Genomic DNA, 27,563 nt, shown 5'->3' with positions numbered 1-27,563 from the left:
TAGTGAGATACTATGCAGACTTCTCTTTTTGACTAATGTTGCTCAACTGCAGGGGGAAGGGACACCGTTGTTCCCTCCCCTGGCCTGTTCAGTTTCCCCAACGAAGACTTTGAGAGGAAATTCCCAAGCTGCAAGTATTTCAAATTGTGTTATGGTCATGGTTTACTTTTTTTTTTTTTTTAAAGAGTTGTTTATTTCATGAGTGTGGGAACACTGTAGCCATCTTCAGACACACTAGAAGACAGCATCGGATCCTCATTACAGATATTTGTGAGCCACCATGTGGTTGCTGGGAATTGAACTCAGGACCTCTGGAAGAGCAGTCAGTGCTCTTAACCACTGAGCCATCTCTCCAGTGGTTGGTTTACTTTTTAAATCTTCAATTGAAAGTGACCTGAGCCTGGGGTTCTGTCTGCACATAGGAACAACAGGACCAATCTATTTCACATTGCAGAGCAGCCCCTGGACTTCTAAGGAACTGTGCCTGGGCAGTCAACAGGCTAGTGTGAGCCCACTCTTCCTTGACTGGACCTCCCTGCACACAAGAAGCTAGGTGGTACTCCAGCTGACTAACTCCTAACTCCTCTCAGTCAGTCAGCACAGAGCCTCAGCTTACCTCAAGGCACACAATGAGAAGGAGAAATGTGAGAGCAGACTCTCACAAGCACTGTGACTAACTTGACTGCTCCAGCTGCTATGAGTGGGAACCTACAAGGCACAATGTTAAGTGAAAAAGAACCATGGCCCCCAAATCAGCAGGTCTCAACTTCCGGGTTGCAACTCCTTTGGAGTTGAGTATCAGATCACCTGCATATCAGATATTTACATTACAGTTCATAGCAGTAGCAAAACTACAATGAAATAATTTTGTGGTTGGGGTCACCACATGAGGAACGTTATTAAAGAGTCGCAGCATTAGGAAGCCTGAGAACCACTGCTAAATGAATACAAGCGTCAGAGGATTTGGATTTTCCCCCATTCTCAGGAGCAGAGTAGGATAAGAGAGACCATTTGGCCTATACAACTAGGCAGAAGTTGAACTAAAAACTCACATCTACTTTAACCAATACCAAATTTCATGTGGTGTCCCTCACCCCAAAAGGGTCTAAGGGGACTTCCCATTAAGAAGCACCTGAGTGGTTTTCCATCGTGTCTTGGGCTAGAAGGTCAAGCACAGAGGGGTGAGTAGTAAAGGCAGAGGCAGCAGTAACAGCTGCTTTCCATTAGAAACTGTGGCTTGGGCCTCATCACATTTAAATTCTACATTAACTGCACAAGGGAGCAACTTCCCCACTCATCATGATAGGAAACGCAGGCAGCACCCTGAACTACCATCACAGAGGTGATTCCTACTCATGCACAGGGGGCTCCCTGGGCCATGGATTAAGCCAGGGCTGCATTTTCTTAGAGGTATATCCTTCCTGTTATCCTAATTCCCAAATGGACACCAGACTCATCCTAGGCAGCCCAGCCTCCAACAGGCAAAAAAACCTGCCAGGGCTCATGTGCTCAATCACACAGCACAGCAAGGGGTGCACAGGAGGAGACAGGCTCTTCAAGATTAAGAGGTGAGAAAAAGGGAGCTCTTGTCAGCACTGTGTGTACTTCTGGCTTCAGGCACACTACCTCCAATAGCCACACTGATCATACCAGTACCTCTCTGAGGGATGCCAACAACCACGAGGTAATGTATCAGTGAGTTAACCCAGGCGAGGACACCTGTCGTCTTTACAGTCTTGTTTTTAATGGGAATGGGAGAAGAAACAGAGACTGGCGAGTCCTTGGCTCAACAGTGCCCAGAAGCAGCAACAACAAAGCCCCTCAATACCCATGTGCTTCCTCACAGGTGTGGTGGGTGCCTGTACTGTGTATGTGCTACAACCAGGTTACCTAGAGGTGGACTACGGTTCTGATGCTGTCACCATGGAGTGTAACTTTTCTACAGTTGGATGCCCTCCAGTGCCACCAAAGAGCTTGTGGTTTCGCTGTGGTACTCACCAGCCTGAAGCTCTGTGCTTGGATGGATGCAAAAATGAGGCAGACAAGTTCACAGTGAAAGAAACCCTGGACCGGGACCAAGTCTTCCTCACTGTTAACAGGCTGTCTCCAAATGACAGTGCAATTTACATCTGTGGAATAGCGTTTCTCGATGAACTGTCACCAAGCGCTAAACACACTGGAAAGGGGACTACCCTGGTGGTAAGAGGTCAGTCTCAGGACTGCGTCACATCTGTAAGATGTGTGTGGTTGTTAGTTGCATAATCGTGTGAAGCCTTTTCTCTAATTTTGTTGTTGTTCACTATTTTTTACCTTTAAATCAATTCTTGCTATACTGTTCAAGGCTGGCTTTGAACTCTTGGCCCAAGTCCTCCTCTTGCCTCAGCATCCCAAGGAGCTGGCACCCTAGGCATGTGTCTCTTTGAAATGTCTGTCTCAGACTACTCAAGGGTTGGCCTGGAGTGAGGGATTGTCAGGGATCTTTTCAGGAAGCCAGAGCCAACAGTTTTTCTTCTGATATCCAGGCAGAATGATAATGGCCAAAGATCTACTGGTACCTTCTCTCCAAATTTGTGTTTAATTCTCTTTATCTTTTCAGAGTCCAATTGAATTACTCATTTCTGCTTCTCTTACAGAGTGATTTTCTAGCTGGTTCAATGCTAAGCCAGTTTCTGAGAAAGCAGTAAGACACACGTCTCCCCATGTTACACCTGCACACTGCACATACAATTCTCCTGTTTAACACCTAAAAAATAGCACAGACACACACACCTACCTACTTCCCTGGGTTACACCTCGACACTGCAGCACAGAAGAGTGCTTGTTTAGCTCTCAGGAATAAGTCTGGGAATGGAGAAAGAACTGAAAAGGCCTACTACTGCCTCTGTGTCTGTGGATACTAGATGGAGTCAATCAGGAAGGGTCTAGACACTAGCACCTTCTATTAAGATAACGCCAGGGCTAAAGTATTATACGACCAAATTTATATCATAATTTGTGCTTTTGAGATAAAGGTTTTAAACCTGATCTGAGCAAAATTTTGTGATGTCTTAAAATTTTTTTTAATTGTGCATTGTATAAACTGAGTCCATGGGATAGGCCCTATGAGATATTTAGCTAAAACTATTGGTTGATGGAGAATAATTTTGTATCTAACTGTATTTTCATGTTTCACATAATTAGTACTGAAAGGCATACATTACTTATTCCTCTCTTTGAACAGAGATCACTTCCTGCCCAAAGAGAGAATTCAGGATATGAAAATGGGTTCAGTATTTCTTCTTGGAGGGTTTCACTAAGAAACTCACATGTCATACAGCACAACTGCCTTTAAAGCAAGGAGCTGGCTCTAAGATCCTCAATAGATAGCCTCCTCCAGTTTTTACCAGACAGCACTAGTTAGCTTTTAACAGTTGCACCAACAAGAAAATATCTGCACCTTACCAAAAGAGTTGGTGATTCTTGTTCATCACTTCTAACAAAAAGAAATTTCAATGTCCATGTATTTAAGTAATGTTTATAAAAAGTAATTCTTGGGTTGATATGGGTCAGTAGTAGAAGGCTTAAGCGTGTATGAGGCAGGAGTTCAATCAGCAGTATGGTACCGTAAGAAAGAGAGGAAAAACATTCAAAACACAACAGGTGATTCTTAACATTACAACACATGTCCAGCTCAATTTGTTTGTTTGTTTGTTTGTTTGTTTGGGACAGTCTCACTATATCACCCTGGCTATATTCAAACTGACTATGTAAGGCAGCCTGGCCTCCAACTCAGAGCCCATCTGCCTCTCCCATGAAAGTGCTAACATTAAAGAGTGGGCCACTAAACCTTGCTCTTCAACTTAATTTTTTTAACATTTTTATTTTATGTAGAAGCATTTCTGGTCTAACACATTTAACTGAGAGAACTGATTCTACCACATTCCTGAGCATCACCTACTCATAGAACCCCAGGTGGGGAGGGGCAAGCACACCAAGTTCAGGCTCCACCTGTAAATGTTGCTTGAGCGATGCTTCACAGACATCTGCAAGAACATGCTTCAACAGTAACTGTCCCTTTGTGTTTCCACCATGAAGAAAGACTTTTCAGCAAGGAGGTGCGCAGTTTCCTGATAGTGCTCTTAGCTCTGCTCTCTGTCTACGTCACCGGTGTGTCTGTGGCCTTCATAGTCCTCTTCAAAGTAAGTCAGATACCCTCACCTCCAATGTTACCATAAAGAGGTTATTTTCATCTGTCACCTCAGAAATAGCTGGCCCAGCAAACACCTGGCTCACAACTTCAGAGGCCTCCACCTCAGTGGAAGCTGCAGAAGACACCTTGTTCCTTCACCAGTGAGACTATTAGTCAGAGACAACATTCACACTGTTTCTTCTTTAAAGTCCAGAATTAGGGGATTGAGCACCTGTGCCAGCTTTCTGCTGGGAGAGAATGGGTTTCTATTATCCAGGAAAACTGAAGGACAATCTTTAAGAGCAGAAATAGTTAATGAGAACTAGAAGTTGCCTTAAAAATATTTAAAACTACATGTACCTTGAAAAACAAAACAAAACAAAACAAAAAACCTAAATGTACCAAAAGAGTATCTTTGGTCTGTATATATGTTAGAAAGTTGGGGTATAAATATTTATTAAAATTTGTTCATATGCTATAACAAACATCCATTTAAGGTGTTAAATTCATTTGTTAATTAAAAGCACCTAAAATGTTATGAGAGTTACCTAATGTGTGTCAAACACTGTGCCAGCTTAGTCCTCTTTCAGCTAAGATCACAAAATGCTCACAGATTTTCTTATTCTTGGCAGTCAAAATCCAACGGTCCAAGAAGCAGAGAAACCAAAGGCTCAAAAAAGGTACTGTGAGTCCTTGCATTTTTATACTGTGATAGGCAGGATCCAGTTCAAAGGTAAACTGTGTTAAGACGCCCAGAGAACAACACAGTAAGAACTTCCACCCTCGAGGCTCCTAGTCCCGGTTAGGGATCCTCAACCATCATCTGGGCAGGAAGCTGCCATCTTAACCTGACAGTTCTCAGCCATAAATTCTACTAAATGTACTGAGCTAAGAAGCTAACTAGGGGTCCCATTGCTGAATCCCCTGCAACCAAGATAGAACTCATGCTCCTGAAAGACAAAAGCTTCCTTTTGATTTTGCAGAAGAGTGCTCGGCGCATCTTTCAGGAAATTGCTCAAGAATTATACCATAAGAGATACGTGGAAACAAGTCATCTACCTGTAAGTATTCAACAGCACCGATCACTGAAACGAGCAGGCTGCCAGCAAGCTACCAATAATCAAGCTTTCCTTTAATAGACTCTTTCTCAAAGTGTGTTTACCAGAAAAAACAGCAGTTTCACCAAAAGCATGACAAAGGACATTTGATACAATGTTCAACAGTTAGTAATGTGGAAATGGCGTTTTCAATACAGGAGAGGGGCTTTCAGATTAAGAACCACTTGTTAGCAGTAAGGGAAAAATAAAGTTGCCAATGTTACAAAACCAGCATCTTGCTAGCTTTGGGGCTGGGTAAGTTTCCCACAGTCAGGATTCCCCAGGGCATGCTACTTTAAGAAGACCTGTTCCACAATGCATGGCAGGAATGCTAAGCCTTCTATGACAATGGACACAGAGACCTGAGGACTAGGACAGAAGTAAATACAACAGGATGATGACTATAAAGTGTGACTTTCTTTGTCCTTTTTTTAAGCGGGTGGATAATGGGGAGAGTTATCTAATTTGTAAGCCTTTTCACAAGCCAGGGATTTAGCTCAGTGGAAGACCACCTGCCCAATATTCATTAAGGCCCTGGGATCCATCCCCAGATTCAGTTTTTAAAACTAAAATCTAACCTTTTTTTAACCAAAAGAATATCATCCACATATTAAATTCATCCTCCTGTGATATATATAAAAAAAAAGCATAAAGAAAAAAAAAAACTGCCTATTCACAGTTTTTCCTATTGAAGCTAGAGCGTATTATTTCTTTGAAACAAGGTCTCCCTGTATCATCCTAGCTGGCTGGGAACTTGCTATGTAGACCAGGCTGGCCTGAAACTCACAAAGACATGCCTGCCTCTGACTCCTAGGAGCTTTGTCAACAAAAATAAGTTGTCTGAAGCAAAACTGGAATTTAGAGCTTTAAAGTTCCTAGTCAAAGATTTGACAATAACATCAAGACCTATTCTATTTTAGTTCCCATATACTACTGTAAAGGAAGCAAAAATAGAGCCAGGTGCGTAGACACACACCTTTGATCCCAGCCCTTGGGAGGCAGAGGCAGGCACATCTCTGAAAAAATGAGGCCAACCTCATCTAGACTGCAACTTGCAAGCTAGCCAGGCTCATGTAGTGAGACAATGACTTTTAAAAAGGAAAAATGGTAACCAGACTTTTACAATAACTGGAAGGGTCAGGCATGAGGATCATCACCCCAGCACTTGGGAGGCTAAGGCAGAATTACCAGCTTAAGCCAGCTCGGGCTGTATAGCAAGACCTTGAGCCCTATTTCAGAAACAAACAAAATCACGATGAGCATGGTACATGCACTTACTGGGTGAAAGCAAAGGGTCTAAAGCTGGATGTGGTCCTGAGCTACCCAGTGAGTTCAAAGGGGGCTACATGATATTCTGTGTCAAAAGACCACACAACACTGAAACAAAGAGTGGGAGTGCAGATGCTTACACAAAACTGGAAATTCAAACAGAAAAAAGTGCTTACACACACACACACAAGCACATACATGCTCCAGCACGCATGTGTGTGTGCGCGCACACACACATAAAACACACAAAAATGATTCCAAGTATACACAAGACCAAAACTGCACAGTTACAATGTAGCTCCTATGGGGCTATAGGATGGCCCCACTGGTAACATAACCTCACACAGCTCCGCTTCCTCTCACAGGAGGAGGACGGACGGCACTGATGAAAACAGAAAAGCACTCCCCAACCCTGGAAGAGCATAGATGTGCTTACTTTTCACTTAAACCACTGACAGTGCAACTCCAGAATCTACGGCAATATGAATGGACATACAGAAATCAAGACAACATCAAAGAGAGCTGGGGTATAGCTCAGCTGGCAGAGTGCTTGCCTAGTAGGCACAAAGTCCTAGCTTTGATCCCCAGCACCACATAAACTCAGCAAAGTGATACAAGCCTGTATTCCCAACATTGTGAAGTATAAAGAGTCAGAAGTTCAAGGTCATCCCTGAGTATAGGATGAACCTGAAGTCAGAGACACATCATCTTGTCTCAAAAACAACCACTACCACCAAAAGAAAAGGACAGGACAAGTGGGAAAACAGCTGGCCACGCCAGACGGCAGAGCGTAAGTAGCTGTCACCAATTGTAGCTACAGAATATGAAAACCTCAAGAAAACTCAACTGGAGGACGTTTTTCTAATTTTCCAGGAATAGTCTAAAAAGCCTCATTTTGAAGAAAAAACTTCATCTTAACAGTTTTTTAAAACTGTTACCATGTTTATGTTGTCAGTCCACCCAACATACTAGATGTGTGATAGCCATTAACTGAGAGAAGGTTTCAAGTTAAACCAGAGATCTCAGTTCTGAGGGGGAATAAATACTTCCCTGAGTTGTAAAAATGATGAAACAATTAGAATCAAGTGAGAAGGGCAAAAAGAGTAAGGAGAAGAGCAATTTCTGAATAAGAGAAACTCATTGTGAAGAGTATCTTGGAACAACAAGTGATTTCTTCTGATACTGTAATGGAGCCGTGGGCAGTGAACATTCTCCAGCTGAGGTATACGAAACAACTTAGGTTGTACCACCAACAAAACAATACTACAAGAGACCAGAGGACGACTACAAACAGAGGAAACCCAAAGCCTATCAGAAAATGCCTCAGGAATGCAGACAACTGACTCTAGATGTCAGTGTGGTGCCAAAGAACTGCAGCCCCAGTGAGCTTGAAAGGAGGGTTTGATACAACAAGGGCCTCACTATCTCACTGAGGTGACCTGAGCCAGGCATGCTGGTGCACACCTTTAATCCTAACACTAAGGAGGCAGAGGCAGGTGAATTTCTGAGTTCAAGGCCAGCCTGATCTATAGATCGAGTTCCAGGACAGCCAGGGCTGTTAATAGAAAAGCACTGTCTCAGAAAAAAAAAGGGAGTGGGGGCTTGACATGGATTGTTCTTTGAATAAGCACCAGCAAGGACACACTGCTCACTAACTTGATCGCAGCTCTAGTACAGTTGCTTCTAAACAGGTACTAAATATAAATGGCACACACTCTTAAACATCACACATTGTGACACACACACACACATATATGTTTACACACACAAAAGGAATAAAACAATGGCAGTGTGTTTTGGTCAGATGGGTTGTTGTTTGATTTTTATTTTATTTTTTATTCATGTGTGTGCATTTTTCTGGGTCTGTGTACAAGTGTCCACAGAAAGTCATAAAAGCCAAAAGAGGACATCAGATTCTCTGAAGCTGGATGACAGGTCGCTGTGATCGGTCCAGTGTGGGTGATGAGAAGGAACAGCGCTCTTAGCCGCTGAGTCTTCTCTCCAGCTCCCCTCCCTCCCTCCCTTTGGAACACATGTCCTCATGGAGATTATGAACTCACTGTCTTTTTGCTTCATACTCCACAATGAACCTCCTATGAATGAACCCCAAGAGGCAAATCCCCTAACTTGGAAACTACCAGCTTAGGCAAAATCAATGAACTTTTGAACCAGATGGCAGAAAGGAGCAAGTACTAACTCCATCTAGGAGAGCAGAGTACTGGGTACATGTACCATTTGTTTCTGCTAGTGACTGTGCTCTGGGATTGTTCCCAAGAGACAAGTCTCTAATGTATTAGCATTGAATTTTAATGTGTTTCCCAAAGAGTAAATGCAAGAACTATCTTAAAGATGGATTTTAAAATGAAATTTGGAAGGTATTTTCTGAGGAAGAACCTCTTATCTCTGACATCACATTCAAGAGGACTCAATGCTCACTGAGCACTTGGCAAGGCTTGTCTTTGGCTTACAATGAACCTGCCCTATCCTAACCCCACCATATATACATCTTCATGCTTTTACATACATTCTTGTGTAAGTTTGCAATATACTATAAAGACACAGCTTAAGAGAATGAGCAAGATCCTGAGTTTAACCCCAGCACTGTAAAAACAAGACAAGTACAACAGCTCAGAGACTGCACACAAAGCCTGCCCTGAGTCCCAATTAATGATCTTCCCGTCTCTGTCCCCACAGTACTTTGCCTTATCTTTTATTACATTGTCCCAACATTGCCTGTAACAACTACAATCTGTACTAGAATCACAACTAGAAGCTTAGGGCTCATTTATCTGTTTATTTCTAGTGCCTGGCTCTTCCCAACACATAGTAGGACTTCAAATACCTTTGTATGAATACAACTGAACAATAATTCTATTTTAAAATTTCTTACATTTCAACTGAGATGAGAAACAGCCCCTACACACATACTGAGCCTTCTCCAGAGACTACTGGCTAAATCCTTTCTTACTCTCTGGGCATCCAGAAAATTTTCCCTATTAAAGAATAAACTGTAACCACCCACTAAGATTGGAATCTTTCAGGATGCCTGTAGTTTCTCACAACCACTGATGAGGAAATGATGATGAGATGCAATTAGTGGGCTGCTGTTGCTATGACAAAGTATTGTAGAAACAGCAGAAATGTCTTTTTCACAGTTCTGGAGGCTGAAGTGGAATCAGAATGCCACAGGGGGGTTCTAACTAGGCACCTCCTCCAAACTGCTGAAGGTGGCGTGCAGGCTCTGGAACCTCTAGCAAAGCAGACAGCCCTCATGAACCCATCACCTCCCAAAGGGCCTACCTCCTAGACCCAGCACAATGGTGGGGAGGCGTAATACAGAAGTCTTCTATCTATGTCGTCTACCTTGATTTGCCTGCCATGACATGCCAATAGGGCTTTCAAAATAATCCAATCCTTTCTCACGTTGTAAAGAACCTCAAGCCTGTGACCAATAGCAACAGCTGTGCAGCCACACACCAACAGAGCGTACACTCTGAGACAGTTAGGGGCAGAATGAAGCCTTTGCATTCTGACCACGTTTGTTACGAGTTTAAGGCAGACTAAAAGACAATCTTGAATACTTCTGTCTGAGAAACTGTGAACAAGGATAACCAAAGTCACAAATAAAAACAGTGAAAGAACAAGGTAGACTAGAATAAATCTAGCATGAATCAAATAGCAAAATCTAGACCCATACAGTTGATCACTGTTCAATACATGACTTAACCCTTATAACAAACTCCAAGATGGGTATTAGCCACTCTGGGCAGGTAAAATGCTCAGACTAATGAGAAGCCATGCTAACCAATATTTCAAACTTAAACAGACAGAAAACAAACATAAATTTGAGGCCAACCTACATGACAAGTTCCAGACCAACCAAGACTACATAGTAGGACACTAAAACAATAACAACAACAGCAATAATCTAATTTAATCAGAACAGGACCTTATAAATGATAAGATAGCTGCTAGCAGGCTATTCCTCAAAGCACAGGCCTAAATAGTTTCAAAGAATAATTCTATCAATAATTATTCAAAGAATAAAATAGAGAATCACATTCCCAATTATTTTCTATAAAATCAGCAAGACAATGATATAAAACCAGAATACCATAGAGGTCAGCTACAGGCAATCACTTTATCAATAATATAAATGTTATCTATGAGGTACTGTGGTCACCTCTTTAATCTTAGTTCCTCAGGTTAAGGCAGGATATCCTGAGTTCAAGGACAGCCTGAACAACCTAGTGAGACTCTAACTCAACTAAAAGTGAAGGGGCATATGGCGTGACCAGAAAGATGTTAGGAGTTGTCACTGCTCTAATAGGGATTTTGTTCTCAGCACCCCTGTAACTCCAGCTCCTTGGGAATATTTGGCTTCTGTACAAACCTGCACTCATACACCCCAATGCTTGTACATAAATCAATTTTTAAAACTTAGGAGCCAGCAATATGGCTCAGAAGATAAAGGTGCTTTGGCAAAGCTTGAAGACCTCAATTCCTGGGACCCACACGGTGAAAGGAAAACACCAGCTCCCACAAGCTGTCCTCTGACATCCACATCTCCCAACACATACAAACAAACACACTTAAAAAATGTAAAGGGCTGAGGATATACTTCATAAAGAGCAGTGTGTAACACATATGCAACTATGAGTCTAATCCCTAGCGCTGCAAAAAAAAAAAAAAAAAAAGGTGATGTTAACACTCAAGACACTTTCATTTAGAATGTCACAGATACAATCCAGTGCTGCACTGAGTGGAGATGGGAGAAGACCAGGAGTGCCAGCGTGGCACCGCTAGTCAGATAAGGGTGTCTTCAGTGTGATCATCTCAGAGATGCTCAGCACTCAGATATAAAATTCAGTACTAAACTCTTAAGAAAATGGAATTTGCAAAAGAGTATCAACCAAGCAGCAATCTAAAGCAGTAACAATCCTATTTAACAGCTCACTCCCTGCATCCACTCCAAGTAACAATCAGGTGCCATGAGTCAGTCTGAGAAAGGCATCTAAGGTACTCCTAATGGCGTCTACCTGCATACAGGTAGAGAAACATTCGAAGCATGTTTAAGGTGACCTAAAATCGCAAAGGGTCTAAGAGTAAGAGAAGATTTTTCATTACACACCCTTTTGCAAGCAGCCCAAACAACTTTTACCATGAGTGATTTTTGCATAAAATTATGATTTTAACCAATTAATCACGATTAAAGTTTCAACTGTACAACATAATTCTCCTTAATTACATCCTTTTCTCTAAATAGGTCTCACCTGACAACCAACCCTTAAGGAAGCCTAGGTGAGGAACCAAGTTAACAGATTAAAAAGAAACATATTAGTCTGCTTTTTCTAAGTTAGCCTAAACAACAAAATTATAGCTAAATGCATGACACTGATTGCCCCCCACCCCCCAAAAAAACCCAATAAGAGTAATCACTTCACCTATAATTGCTTTTTGTTAAATAATTAATTAGGCCAAGCAGGCTAAGCACACTCTGTGCCTTCGAGTCTCGAATCCTCAGTTTCCCATGGAGATCATCAGGACCTCATCAGACTAAGCCTGGACGACAGGAGGCAGAAACAGCACTAACAGTGCTGCAGACAATCTGAAGACGCTACAGGGCAATAAAGGGCATCCCTAGCAACAAGACTTTGTCCTGTTTGTCCCGTGCCACAGGCAACCCTGACACCACAATCAAGGAGCCTGTTCTCAGTCCTAAGTGAAGGCTGTTTAGCTTCACTTCCTTTCAATTTTTCTTGCCAGAAACACAAGGAAATGAAATTTGTGGTTAGATTGATGTGTTGTTTTTTTTTTTTTTTTCTGCTTTTCCTCCTCCTGTTTTACCAGGAAGCAGTAGCATTAAAGTTCTATCATGTGGTTGCCCAGCAAGACACAGGAAGCCAGAACCTTACAATTCAATGGCTAGTAAGTACAATGCAGAGATGGAGCCAGGCTTAATCACAGAGATTGGCACTGTGGCAAGGTCTGATCAGAAGACACTTACTGAGTCTTTTCACTGTGTAACACACACATGATACACAAATGATAGATTGCACTCACACTTAGCAGTGTGAAAAGCCATTCAACAACAGGAATGGACTGCAAGAGGAAGAAGCTCGAGGACATGTTTATTCCATCCATTTTCTCCCTGCCCTCCCATGAGAGGCAGAAGCACAAGGATCAGGAGTTGAAGCCACCCTGAGTTACACAGCAAGATCAGATTACATGAGGCCCTGCCTCAAACAAAATAAAACAAAAAATCAGGGAACATGGCTCAGTGATGGGGAGACGACTCCATGGCCAAGCATGAGACTGGCCTTCAGATCCCTGGCGCCCACACAGGAGATGGGTGAGTCTGCATGGAACTGTAATATCAGTGGGAGGAAACAGGCAGCTATCTGACCCTTCAGACATAAAGCAGCAAGTTCCAGGTTCAGTGAGACCCTGTCTCAAAAAGTAAAGAGGGACAGACAACGAATGTCAACCTCTGCCTGCACTTTCCCCCTCCCCTTCTCCCCTCTCCCTCACTCACTCACTCATACAGAGAGAGAGAGAGAGAGAGAGAGAGAGAGAGAGAGCGCAAGCGAGCGAGCAGGACGGAGAATATTTCCTATTTTCCGTACTAACAACGAAAACTCTTAGATTTGGCAAATGTACAGGCAAGCATTAAGTACAGAGGGAGGCATGGTGACCACTGCAAATCTCAGCATATGGGAAGCTGAAACAGGAGGGTCATGAGTTTCAAACCAGCTAAAGCTGCAGGAACCTGTCTCCAAAATGAGCAAGCAAGCAAACAAACAAGAAATAATGAGAAAATAAAAGAAAGGAAAGAAGGAAGGAAGGACTATGACCATGGGTGAACTGCAAGGTCAAGAACAGAATTCAGAAGCATATGTGCGCACAGTAACATAAATCCACAATGGTCCACAATCACAAGAAACAGGAATGTTATTCCTTAAAATATGGGTTTCCACGATATTTAGTGGCTCTAACACTTGCAAAATAGTAAGGAATTCTTTTAAAATGTTTGCAAGTACTTGAGAGCTGAACAAATGTCCAATCAGGGCATTAAAACTAGAAAACTAGGAGCTGCAGATACAACTTGATTGGTAGACTATTTTATTTGCCAAACATCAGGAAGCTGTGGGCTCGATCTCTACCACCACATAAATCCTAGCACCGGAGAGGTGGAGGCAGGAGGATAAAAAAATTCAAGGTCATCTTTGGCTACACAGTAAGTTTGAGGCTAGCCTGGGCTACATGAGGACTGTCTCAGAAAGTAAAAAGACAAAAGACTTTAAAAATATTAGCATGCGTAACAAGTTTTATATAAATGTACATTAATTTTATCAAAATACAGAAGAGCATTAGCGCCATCATCTTCAAGATAACCTAAAGTGCAAACCCCTGAGCTTAAACTATGAATTACTGTGGTATTAAGTTCACAGTGAGTATCAGAAGTTGCAGTAAAGCTAATTGTCGGGAAAGAACCAGTCTCTTCCAGTGCACTCCTCAATCAATACTGTTGAAGAGCAGCCCCATTAATTTACAAAACCGTATTCCAACGGTTGGAGAGATAAAGGGCTTCAAGGTTAGGAGTATGCACTGGTCCTTCAAAGGACCCCAAGTTCCGTTCCCAGCACCCATGTAGGGCTATCTTCCAGCCTCTGCAGATGCTCTACTCACATACACAGACACAAAAACAATTCTAAAAATGATAATAAATGTTTAAAACAGCCTGTTACTCAAGAAATGCTACTTACTAGAACATGAATGTCTTCAAAACAGAACATTCATCATTTTTAGAGTCTGAGACAAGAGTTACAAAATGTAAAACAAAGCAGCCATGACATTCAGCAGATATCTACTAGCAGATTAGGAGGGAATGTGCTGCTTGACTCGGCTTATCCGCCACTACGTAAGTGGTTCAAGCTGCCTTGAAAGGCAGAGCACAGATACGGAAGCACTGACGCAGCTGAGGCTGAGCTGTTACAGTGCCAGGGGAGTACAGAATGCTGTAAAATCTGTATTACACTGAGCATTAACCAAGGTGATACTCCACATGGCTAGCTGTATTATCGTAAATCCCAGGTAACTAAGCAACACTAGACCATGTGTAACTAGGTGTTCATGAGATAGCAATCACAAATACCAACAGACAGTCATTCTGAGAAGAGCTGGTCTGCCCACACTTACCGTTTTCTACATAGGGATGAAAGGGCAAAACCAATGCCAGGATGACCCTGCCTTGGGTGGGCTCCAAGACACTTCTGATATCTTTTAACAACGTCAGGGGCTGATCACAGCGATCCAGCAGATTTAAGCAGCTGATGACATCATACTGGAACCCTGTATTCTGCCATTCATTTATACCAAGCACTCTGGAAAATCAAAAAGAACTTGGTTACTATTTCTCCCACTTAGAGACAACTCCCCCCACCCCACCCCACCCCACCTTCCCCCGCACCCCTTTCCGTTCTCCCTCTTGCTCTGGCCCATAGGTTTTTTAATTTGTTTCTCATTATGGATGGTTGTGAGACACCATGTGGTTGCTGGGATTTGAACTCATGACCTCTAGAAGAGTAGCCAGTGTTCTTAATCAGCCCTAGCGACAACATTTAAAATAACTAAGATGAGCAGGGAGTAGTGGTACATGCCTTATTCCCAGCACTTGGAAGGCAGTCGGGTGGGTCTCTGTAAATTCAAGGCCAGCCTGGTCTACATAGTGAGTTCCAGGACTGCCAGGACTACAGAGTGAGACTCTTGTCTTGAAAAAAGAAAAAAACTAAGGTGCCAATAACTTTGGCTCCTAAATCAATGGGTAAGAAAAAAATGGCAACTATAGAGGCCAGAAGTCAATGTTGGGTGTTACTCTTCAGATGCCACCCTTTTTTTTTTTTGAAACAGGGTCTTTCATTGGCCTGGAACTCAATAATTACACTGTGCGGGCCAGTGGGCCCCAGGGAGTCTCCTGCATCTGTCTCCATAGTGCTAGGATTACAAGTTCTTGCCACTGTACTTACCTTTTCACACGTGTACTGGGCACTGCATTTAAGTGCTCATGCTTGCTTTCCAAATAAGCATGACTGTACTGACTAAGCCAGATCCCCAGGCCATGGTATTTTTCCTTATAGCCTGCCTGCCTGCCTGCCTGCCTACCTTCCTTCTTCCTCCTCTTCCTCTTCCTCATCTCTCTCTCTCTCTCTCTCTCTCTCTCTCTCTCTCTCTCTCTCTCTCTCTCTCTCCCCCTGTCTCTCTAACTTGTGTTTTGAAGTTGCTGTGTAACCTTGGCTGGCCTCACACTAGCTCCTGCTTCTGTCTCCCAGCACTAAGACTGCTTATAACAACCCAAGAAAGCAGGCAGCTCCTTTGCTGTACAGGTGTGTGTCTGCACTGATGTCTCCTGAACACATCTCACTGTGGAGCTTCAGAAGCACTTTATCCCGTGAGACTGCTGCATAACGATTTCAGAAGCTGCGCTCAGCTCATTAAAGACACACAGAACAGTCTCTGCTTTCACAGTAAAATGTCATCAGTTCTACTCTTAAACAATGAAATAGACGATAAAAGAAATGCTTGTATAATGCTTTAGCCAAACAATTTAAAAGCACAAATTATGCATTTGATTAAACAAAACAATAATCTTAGGTCTGCAATGGAAGAGAAGCTAGAGATGAAGCAGCAGCAGATCTCACTGAGATAACCTCTCACTTAATCCACCTCAAAACTCAGCTGCAGGGAAGTGGCTTCTGTGTTAGAAGTTTTAAAAACTAGAAAGACACTCTCTGAACCAACACTTAGGGAGTTTAATGTTGTAACAGTTCAACTTTCCTGAAAGCAGATCAAGCTCACCCTTAACTTTTAAAGTTGTGTTTGTAAACTCAGTTCCATTCTTTAAGATACATTAGTAGCTGTACTCAGGCTGCCCAGGAATCCTAGTGAGTTGCTGGAATATTTCCTTTTATGACAAAATGAAAGGAGTGGCTTGTCCAAATTCACAATGTAGCACAGAAACTACAACTTGGGAGCCTCTCCTAGCATGTTCCTCAGGTAAGGCTGCTGGCCCTCTCCATGTAAGGTGAGGGAAAACCTGACAATGACTCCTTAAAGAAGCCCTGTGGCCTACCCAGCTAAGCATCAATGGCCATCTGTACACTCCATTCTCTAGTATCTTCTCATTAGGCAAAGTAAATGAAGAGGCCAATACCCTCCCTCCCTCCCAGACCACTTTAAGCATTGTTTTTAGTTTTTATTACACTTATGTATATGTCTGTACCACTGCACACACGTGGGGCTCAAAAGACAACCTGCGAAGTGAGTCCTCTCCTCCCACAATATGGTAATCGGGGTCAAATTCGGGCGACAGACTTTGTGGCAAGCAGCCTTCTTACTGAGCCAACTCACTGGCCCTGGTTTTGTTTTAATTAAATAGGAAGATATGGGGACAGGTTAGAAACCTATAAGTTGTCATTATAACAAAGGACAAAAACTAACTTCTATTTGGAGGGGTAATGTATTCTAATTATTACCATGTAGGTTTACCAAGATAGAAATTGAGGATGAAACCAAGGTAGACTTCGTTTCAAACGTACTTCTACATAAGGTCCTTCAAATATAAATAACATCCCAAACAGTTATTTAACACTGATGTGAGAAAGGTTGATGTTTCTATCCATTGCTCAACTTCTAGAATCAGCTGTGCCTGATAGAGCAGAGTCTACGTTTACCTCTTCCTTCCATTTAACGTCTCCTCAAGTATTCACAGCAATCCTTCCTTCTACCACCAGCCTTGGTCTGTCCTTTCTCTAGACTAAAACTCTCCATGTTTTCCAATGTTCAATCTGCTCCTGCCCCACGAGAGCTGCACAGATGCTTGACTAAGGTTAGTCTAAGTGAAAAACACTGACAGAAGTCAGTGAGGATATAAATCTCTGTCCAAGGCTTTCCGAATACCACAGGGGCAGGTCCCACCTCCACATGCGTAAGCAGTCTGTAGAAAGAATTCTGGAATTTTGGTTTCTTTTAAAAACACAGAAATCTTCTAAGAGAATGTTTTCGTTTTAAGCCCAGGTGTGAGGATATGGGGCCCCTTCACAGCAGCTGACTACCATTTGCCTTGTGCTCTAGCAGGGACATAGTTTTGCCAGCTGCAGATAATGTGTGTACAATTGTGTGATGTTTGGAATTCTGGAAACTTCTCAGAGGGTATATAAATGCTAGTGCCCCAATAGGTGGGTATGGGTGGTGGTTGGTCATTCAGGGGTGGGGGTTGGTTGGTTGTGGTTTGTTTAGTAGTTGTGCTCAATGAAGAAGCAAAGCAAAAAGCAAGAAATTAAATTCACAGATCTCTCTCTCCCCCTCTATCCTTCTTTCTCTCCTACCTAGTGACAGAGGTGAAGAGGGTGGGGGGTGGGGTGAGAACGCACAAAGTAGCAAAGACCAGCTACAAAGAAACAAGAAAAGAATTATTCAAGGATATCCTCCCCCATCCTTCTTTCTCTCCTACCTAGTGATAAGGGGTGAAACTGGGGGATGGAGGGAGATAAAGGGTAGGAAAAAGAAGAACCCACAGAGTAGAAAAATTGGCTACAGAAGCCAATATACAAAGAGACATCGCTCACATTTTCTTCAGACAAAGTCTCGGAACACAGACTTCATGCCTAATGAATACTCTTCCAAGTCTCTCAAGCACCAGTGGTCTGTGACCTGAACTTGACCTTTACATCCATCATTACTGACATCTGAGTGTGGGGGGGGGGGGCATGAAATCCAACTACTCTCAAGGGTGTAAAGGGTAGGGACATAAATAAAGTGGAGAAGGTACAGTAAATTCTCAAAAAAAAAAAAAAAAACACACTGACTTAAGGGGCTGGAGAGACAGCTCAGCAGTTTGGAGCACTTAGCACTTTTACAGAGGACCTTGGTTTAACTCCAAGTAATGGTGGTCACAATCATCTGTAACTCCAGGGGATTCCCAACAGCCTCTTCCAGTCTCTGTGGATGTCAGACACATACATGGTACACAGACATACATGCTGGCAAAACACTATACATATAAAATATATCTAAAACCAAAACAAACAAAAACCCTAGACTTTAGCATGTGATCTAGCTATTCCACTTTTAGGCATATACCCAAGAGAGCATATTACTCATTTGGCATGGCTGTAGTGGTCTGAATGAGAATGGTCCCCAGCTGGTAAAACTATTTAGGAAGGACTCGGAGGTCTTGTTTAAGGAGGTATCACTGGGATAGGATTTGAGGCTTCTCTCTCTCCTTCATGGCTACTGTCGCAATGTGTGTTTGAGCTACTGTGACAGTGTCATGCCTGCCGGTTGCCATATTCCTGTCAATTGGTCACAGGCTCACCCTCTGAAACTGGGAACCAAATAAACTCTTTCTTGTATAAGTCGTCTTGGTAGCACAGCAATGAAAAGTAACTAAGACAGATTGGTGGTGGTGCACACCTTTAATCTCAGCACTCAGGAGGCAGAGGTAGGCAGATCTCTGAGTTTGAGGCCAGCCTGGTCTACAGAACGAGTTCTAGTACAGCCAAGACTACCTCTTGATATGTCTTGGCCCTCTTAGGAAGAAAAAGAAAACAAAAAGAAAAGGACCTAAGACAAATGTCAGAAGCAACCCCCAAACATCCCTAACACAGACTGTGTGGGGTGTGCAGTAAGCCATGAGTCCTCCTAGGACTCCTCCAAGACACAGTACAGAGCAGTTAGATTCATGCCAATACAACAGTGACTACAGGCTAGAGGAAGGAAGAGCACAGGACGATATTTCAGACTGTCCTCAGGGAAGATGGATGACACGAATGTGCCATGACTGCTGACCGAATTACAGACTTAAAAATGACTAAAGGGATATATTTTACATCACATATATGTTACCAAAAATTTTTAAAGCATATAAGACATCTGGACATATCACTGATGAGGTCATGTCCTCACATCTGCCTACCTCAAGCTGTCTCTTACTTATGCTATCTTCTCTGTGATGCCAAGTCCTCTGCTTCAGAAAAATGCTGCCATGGAAAATTCCCTTTTTCTGGTTTCCCACTGATCTGTGTTTAATTCTTAATCATGGAAAACTGCTCCTGATTCTTATCACTAGGATACATGCAGAGGTAGAGTCCTTGGCCTCGCATTCAATTCCCAGTGCTACAAACCAGACCAAAACCCAACACACATATACATCAAAACACAAGAAATGCCAGACAGGCACGCCTGGCACCCCTCTAGAACTGGTACCTGTATTTCTTCTTCTGGAGCTGCCAGATCATTGTTTCAGAAAGCTCAGTGGCATAAATCTCTTCAAAATGAGGGCTCATGATTTTCGTGACTTCTCCGTCTCCAGCACCTAAATCAAGAAGTCTGTGGGTTTTCCAGTCCGGATTGATCTTAAGCAGTCTCTGGAACTGATCTGGTGAGAACACAAACATGGAGCCTCTTCCGAGCAACCTGGGGAAAGACGGAGGACGGGAGATGACATCTACGGCTCTAAACAACGCCCGTGTACACAGAGAAAGCAGCACCACAGTCTTCTGACATTATGAAATTAGTATACAATTCAAAAGTAGTTTATCTTTCATGGCCAAAAACAAATTCACAAAGAAAAGGTGGAGGGAATGGCAGAGACTCAAGGCTAACCGTAGCGTGGGCAGAGGAACCAAACACACCTTTTAGGAAGATGGATTCAACAATGGTGATAGGAAAAAAATAATTTCATATAAAAAGTCTTAAGATGTGCAAAAATTGGATTTAAAATGCTTTAAAAGAGGAAAAAAGCAATCATTGTGAGATTAGCCAGGTGGCATTAAGGAAGTGGGTCCACACTCAGGTTGGTTTATAGTTAGCTGAGACCTGTACTTTATTAAAGGTCCTAAAACATTTCAAGCTGATAATATTGACTGAAAAAAATAAAAAGCGGCCGGCAGAGGTTATGTGGGGCCTAAAGGAGCCCTCCCTTAGAAAAGCAGGTACAGCCCAAGCAAGCCATAAAGAGGTAGGTACACTCCCTACTCCCTTCTTGCTCCCAAATCCTGGTTGTTCTCAAATGAAGTGAAACTCAAACAGCACAAGTCCAAGGAGCTGTTACACTGCAGTGAGGCTGAGTGGCTACAGCGGCCAGCAGCCCGCTTTTAAGACTTTCTCTGCGATCTGAAGCAGTTCCTCCGCAGATCCTGGAAAACAGACTGTAGAGTTCTCTCACTTCCGGGAAATAATCAGAATGTAAACCAGGTTTACCATTCAGTGACTATCAAGATGCTTGTAACAAGATGCTTGCAGCACAACCAGCTTCAAGAACACTAATAAAAGGTATGGAGATGGTGTAATAAATTCTTTCTCTTGCCGTTAAGGCCACAGAGACTTTAACAAAATCTAATGCTATATTTACAGTAAGTCTTCGGCCTCACACAAATGTTGAGACTGGGAACTGAGAGGAGCCCAGAGACAGCTAAGCATGTTCTAAAACCAAAACTTCCTACCAAAGACAGCAGTGTCTCATAAGACACACACCCCATGCCCACTGTGTGTGTTGCCAGTGGAAAAACAAGCACATGGACGAAAAGGGACTGTGGCTGATGGAATGGACCTATAAAATCCACACAGGATCCAGTCAAGCAGAAGGGCTCCAGACAGCCTGATGCTGATTTCATGCCATAAATCCAAAATAAGTCACAAAATATTTTGCCGAAAACTTTCCCAACTATATAAAACATGTTTCCCAAGCCATCTCCTTGGGATGTGAAGAACTTGACATGATACTATAAAATTATAGAGCTGGGGGTCACCTGAGGTCAGAGCTCACAAAGTTAACTCACCAAAGTCTACATTTAAAGGCACAAAAAAGAAATGAGAAAATACTATCCTATCTGCAAAGAACATGGGCAAATGGGGGCTCCATAAAAAAGACAGTGTCCAAGAGTCAAAATCTACAAGTCCAGTAAGTCAACCAAAAAGAACTCTACCTTTCAAGTTCAGCAAGACCTGAAAAGCTAAACTTCCTACGATGTTGAGCATATACAACCCGAGGACATATGGAGACAGTCCTAGTATGATGTCAAGGCCTTGGGAAGCACACTATAAACACAGAATGGCCTCCACTACCTCTAGTCCCTCATAGTCATCCTAGGTTCTCTAGTCAAGTCTCTCTAGACCTAACTCTGCAGAGAAAGTGTCTCTTCCTTGTACAAGAAGGTGAGCAGAGCCATCAAGTCTCTCCAGGGATACAACTCAGTGCTAGATGAGAGTCCTTGCCTCAACTGTAGCAGGCAGGAGAATTCCCAGTACCATCAATTTTTTAAAAGAGAAAGGAAATATTTCTAAACCAGGGGTAGTGGTACATGTTATCCCAGCAATCAGGAGGTAGAGGCAGGAGGGTTGCCACGAATTCAAGACCAGCCAAAGACACATAGCAAGACCCTATACAAAAACAAAATCAAAGAATAAAAAAAACTCACGTTATTTAGCCTTCTTTCTTCCAGGAAGAAACTTGTTAAGTATCTTAGCTCAAGAAGGTTTCATTGTAGCTATGTAGTTATTTTTATTGAAGTGAAAAGTACTACATAGTAGAAAATATCTTTGGGTTCAAAATTGAGTTCTGGGTTGAGAACAGAGCAAGGAAGGCAGAAGAAGCACTAAGTTTAACAGGGGAGGAGAGGCAGTGAGATGGCTCAGTGGACAGAGGTGCCAAATCTGACTACCTAAATTTAATCCTGACCCACGTGGTAGGAGAAAATCAATCCCACAATTGTCCACTGCCTTCAACTGGTATGCCCTGGCATATGCACAGACATATGCACCCACACACACACATATATACATGTGCATACACACATACATACACACACACACACTGACTCACTACAATAAAAAGCAGAATGAGCAAGGCAGACAGTATGCAAGAGGTATACATCACTGAGTTCAGGAGAACAAGAGTTTGAGGCCAATCTGGGCAACATATCAAGGCTCCATCAAAACGAAAGGGTAGAGGCAGAGGGTTATAAAGGAAGCCAACAGTACTTACTAATTATATAGCCTCTCTGATCAAACTACTCAATTCTAGAGCAAGGAGTCTGAAGTGGGTTTCCTCCAACAGGTAGAAGAAAAGGGAAGTAATTTGTTTTGAAACTGACAATCACATAAAGTACTGAATGTTAGCACTTTCTAAAGGAAAGATGCTCACACCTCTATTACTCATAAAGAATTTCTGCACGGGTGACTCATCTGATTTCTGAAGAAAGAATTAATGGCACAGAACAGAAATTCAATACATCCTATTTTAGGGACAAACATCAACCTAAATTGTATAAACTCAACTCCCGATACAAAATAACAAGTGTTTGCTGAAGCAAATATAAGCCAAGCTCATTTAAACAAGAATAAAAATTAAGTAAGAAATCCTGAGGGATGACTTACAGTGCCTGAATACATGTTTAAGGAACAGATGATAGACTGGGGATCCAGACATTTAGCAAAAACTTGGTTCAAACCTCAAGGGGGAAAAAAAAAAAGCAGAGCACAGGAGGCCTGTTAAGCATCATGACTGGTTGCCAAAATTTGGCCTTACATATGTTTAAAAATTCAACTAAGAAGTGATAAATAATATTTATAGATTAATATTTATAAAGTATTTTCTGTAGGTATATAAAGGAACCACTCTCAGGGCAGAGAATTCTACACTAAAGTTAAAAACTTCCTAGTGAACCTAAATATTATGTTAAGGGCAAATGCTGGACCCTTCAAAACAAGTTGTTGCCTATTGTTGGGCTAAACAATCAGATCCCAGCCAGTGGGATGCGCACCTAAGGCACAGGCCTTCCCCTTCAGCATAAGGACCCCCACTAGAAGGACTGCTCTCAAGTTCCACAGTTCACAGCCTGCTGCCAGGAGTCTGTTTGCCTGCTGCAGTGGTGGCTGTGGTGGCTGTGGTGGGCGCACATCTTTACTCTCAGTGCTCTGGAGTTGGATCTCTGTGAGTCTGAGCCAGCTACACAGAGGAGCCCTATCTTGAAAAAAACAAAAACAAAAACCAAAACCCTAAAATAAACAAAGACACCCCTCAGCTCAGCTGGGTGGACTGGCATACTCCTTCAGTCTAGCACTTGAGTACAGAGGCAGGTGGATCTCTCGGAGTATGAGACCAGCCTGGTGAGACCCTGTCTAAAAGACAAAACAACAAAAAACAAGAATCTCAGAACCAACCAAATCAGAACCTCCCTTTTACCACCTTCTCCTGGTAGTTCCACCTACTTCAGAGCGGACAATGCACTAAATGCACTAAATGACCACAGATATAGAGGCTAATTAAGTTACTTGCAAAGTTACAATGCATTTTAAAAGTCTAAGTACACAGAGCTCCAATAGTGGGCCTTCTGTCAAGGATTCTGACAGGTACAAATACTGAAGCCGAGGTAGTCTCTAGAACAAGGCACCATTCACCTTGCCTTTTTTAAACCTAAGAATTAAAAAAAAAAAAAAAGTGCGGGGGGGGGGGGGGGGGGGGGGGGGGGGGGAGTAGGGATTCTCATATTCACTTACCCGTTAATAGATGTTCTAGACATAAACAGGCTAAAAACAGATGATACAAAAGAATGATAGAGTTGGATAAATAGCCAGCCAGATTTCTCAATGCTGTTGTTTAAGAAGATCTGTGTTCCTTGGTCAAGATAACTCTGAACAAAGACAGACTGAAGTGATTCGCATAATTTCTCTCTGTTGCACACATACCACTATAAAAGAAAAAAAAAAAGATTAAACATAGTTGATGCAATTCCTAAGAAATGTTACAACAAGGGTGGGGGAGCATGTGGGGGACTTTTGGGATAGCATTGGAAATGTAAATGAAATAAATACCCAATAAAAAAAATATGAAAAAAAAAAGAAATGTTACAACAAAAAAACAGAAGTCAAATATAATCTAAGACCTTCAAATATAATCTCACCACCCTGAGGCCGATCATCATCTTTTCTGCCCATGTGACTCACAAGTACAAAATCCTTCCTCAGGCATTACTTCCCACTCCCCACTCTACCCCCAGCCCTCTAGGGGTCCTGCAGCTCAACTAGACCATCAGCCCAGGTCTTAGAAGCCCAATCCAATGGGGGCTAGAGAGATGGCTCAGCGGTCAAGAGCACTGACTGCTCTTCCAGAGATTCTGAGTTCAATTCCCAGCAAGCACATGGTGGCTCACAACCATCTGACACCCTCTTCTGGTGTGTCTGAAGACAGCTACAGTGTGCTTACATATAATTATAAAATAAATCTTGGGAAAAAAAAGAAGAAGAAGAAGAAGAAGCCTAACCCAAGGCTTCACTCACAACGCAGTCAAGTCACAAGATCTTCCCTGGCTGAGATTCACTTAGCATTACCAAGCTAACAGCTAGCATCATTGTGTTTAAATGAAACTTCACATAAACCAATGACACACCTCAAATCCACCAACCAAATCAGCAGCAGAGTGAGCAGGAATTAATGGTACTCTGGAAACTACACCAGGATGCTGTCTTCTTCAGGGATATAACAGAAAGAGATGCTTTAGCAACCTGCTCACCAGCGACCCTCAAGAGACTACAGGATGAGCTCAAGAAAGCTGAAGAAGCCTTCAGTTCATTCTGCAGTCAAGAAGACCAAGTGAAGGCACACTAACAAAAGATTTCTAGGAATAGGCTCTAGCAAGAACATATTTTAAAAATAAAATTCCACAACTACAGATAAATGTTAACCTAATAGATGCATGGCTTAGTAGTTAAGAGCACTAGCTGACCTTCAGAGGACCCAGGTTAGTTTCTGAGCACCCACACAGCAGCTCACAGCCATCTGTAACTCCAGTTTTAGGAGATCTAATGCCCTCCCTCTCTGTCCTCCATGGGTACTTCATGCACATGGTCATGTATATACATGCAAGCAAAACACTCATACACATAAAATAAATTTATTTCATTTATTTATTTAGCTCACCTCCCAAAACATACATTTCCCATTAACGTAGCAGAAAAGTGGGGAAGTAAGTTGTATGACAGCTTCAGTGTCAGACCCCTAAGCAAGTCCTAGCTCTGTGACTCCAGACAGTGTGAGCTCAGTGTGAGCTCAGACTACCATTCCTTAGCAAGCAAGTATGAAACTACCAGTATCCATCTAAGTAGAGGATTAAACAAAATAATGCAGGCAAGTCCTCAGCACAGAACAGAGCATACCGTGAGACACCTGTGGAGGTTATTGGTGGTGATTCCCTTAACACAGTCAGATAACAAGACCATTAAATACACTGGACTCACTCAATGCATTATTTGTTAGGAAAATACTAATTTTTCCAAATAAGAAGTTTACTAGTCAAAAGTGACTAGTTAATACCCTGACAAATCTGTCCACTTTCCAGCAGTAAGTGCTCCATAACTTCCTGCACAATCAATGGAGCAATTTTACAGTCATCCTATGCTTGCTAAATGCCCAGTGCAATCAGTCTTCCTGACACTGGCTTTACAAGAAACCAACTGTAAGCCAGCAAAAACACGCAGAAGGTCACATTAAATGTCAACGGTTCATCCTTTATACACTCGCTATATCCCAAACTGAGTAAGTCAAACCTTTCTTGTTCTTGACTACTCTGTACTAACCTGCTGTTTGACCACCATTATCAAAACTGCCTCGACTTTACCTGGAACTCCTTGTTGCCTCTACCCTATAGTGACAAGCTATAAGATGGCTTAAGCTCATAGCCTACACTTCTCTCCTTGGTCTGGAAATGTTCTTGCTTAATCATTTACTAATCCTTAAAACTTACTGAGCCTGAGGCTATGCCCCAGTACAGCTCATAAACAATTTTTATTATACTTGTGACCTTGTGCACATTCTGAGTTACACACATACACACACACAATTATATTTGTGACCTTGTGCACATTCTGAGTTACACACACACACAGTACTCTGAAATGACTAATCAAGTTGAAACCCAATACATTGCTAACAGGAAATCAAGAGCATTCTATTAATGTGGGCAAGAGGTCATCTATCTGAAAACCAGGAGCTAAGAATTTCTTGGCATCCATTTGTAAATGGACAACAAGAATGACAATGGATTCAGACTTCCAGAGGTAAAGCAACAGTGGCAACTGCTATGATTTATTATTTTCAAGCACCAAGGAAAAAAATCCTCAAATTTTAATAGCACATTTTTCTATTCATAAATACTAACACAATGGTTGAACCTTCCCTACCACAGAAGTTTTCTGGGGTATCTGAATAAAAATGGCCTCCATAGGTTCTTCTATTTGAATGCTTAGTAACCAGGGAGCAGCACTATGTTAAAGGATTAGAAGGATTGGGTGTGGCCTTGCAGGAATGGAGAAGTGTGTCACTGGGGGTGGGCTTTGAGGTTTCAAAAGCCCATGTCAAGCCATCCCTCTCTCAACCTGCAGATCAGGACATAACTCTCAGCTACTGATCATGTGCCTCCCTGCCAGGATAATAATGGACTAACCTCTGAAACTGGAAGCAAGCCCTCAATTAAATATTTTCTTTCATAGTAGTTGCCTTGGCTATGGTATCTCTTCACAACAGTGACAGAAGTTGATTAGGAAATGGAATTTGCTGCAGAATAAAAAGGAGTAAAAGGTTTCCATGTCCCTCCTGACCAGTTATGTGATACAAGCCTCAAGTCTATAACAGCATTTATCATCACTAACAAAAGGCAGAAACTAAACTGTCAATCAAACCGATGAGTAAAAGAGGTGTGGTGAATGCATACAAGAGAACAGTACTCAATCATAAAAAGAATGAAGTGCAGGCTCATGTTCCAGAGGGTGAGCCTTAACCACATACTAAAGCAAAACAAGCCAGACACAAGGTCACACACTGTACAATTATTCTGCTTAGAATAAACATCTATGATATAGAAATCCAGAGACAAAAAACAGATTTTGTGGCCCAGGCCTTGGGCAAAGAGACAGTAGGGACTGGCTACTACTACTAGACTATTATAGGCTCCTTTTTGAGGTAATAATAATAATAA

General features: G+C 42.3%; 2 protein-coding genes across 5 annotated transcripts in view; one reads left to right on the top strand and one right to left on the bottom strand.

Moving 5' to 3' along the window:
- Igsf6 (immunoglobulin superfamily member 6) overlaps positions 1 to 8,037 on the top strand; it is a 9,813-nt gene extending 1,776 nt beyond the window's left edge. The window contains exons 2-6 of one of the 2 annotated variants that reach the window (XM_029479660.1): positions 1,847 to 2,206; positions 4,075 to 4,178; positions 4,801 to 4,848; positions 5,152 to 5,229; positions 6,900 to 8,037. In XM_029479660.1, the coding sequence (XP_029335520.1) occupies positions 1,847 to 2,206; positions 4,075 to 4,178; positions 4,801 to 4,848; positions 5,152 to 5,229; positions 6,900 to 6,920 (611 nt within the window). In that variant the 3' untranslated portion in view covers positions 6,921 to 8,037. Of the gene's footprint in view, positions 1 to 1,846; positions 2,207 to 4,074; positions 4,179 to 4,800; positions 4,849 to 5,151; positions 5,660 to 6,899 lie in introns of those variants that run through there. The other variant, XM_029479659.1, reaches the window with a different exon arrangement.
- Positions 1 to 27,563, bottom strand: part of Mettl9 (methyltransferase like 9) — a 45,140-nt gene that overhangs the window by 5,540 nt on the left and 12,037 nt on the right. For all 3 annotated transcript variants that reach the window (XM_021167580.2, XM_021167578.1, XM_021167579.2), the window contains exons 2-4: positions 24,091 to 24,281; positions 19,798 to 20,007; positions 14,734 to 14,918 (exon numbers count right to left, since the gene is read on the bottom strand). In XM_021167580.2, the coding sequence (XP_021023239.1) occupies positions 14,734 to 14,918; positions 19,798 to 20,007; positions 24,091 to 24,281 (586 nt within the window). The remainder of the gene's footprint in view (positions 1 to 14,733; positions 14,919 to 19,797; positions 20,008 to 24,090; positions 24,282 to 27,563) is intronic.

This window comes from Mus caroli, chromosome 7 (genome assembly GCF_900094665.2).
Source record: "Mus caroli chromosome 7, CAROLI_EIJ_v1.1, whole genome shotgun sequence".
Taxonomy (NCBI): Eukaryota; Metazoa; Chordata; class Mammalia; order Rodentia; family Muridae; genus Mus; species Mus caroli.
Note: the sequence above shows the minus strand (reverse complement) of the source record. Positions and strands in the feature narration are given on the sequence as shown.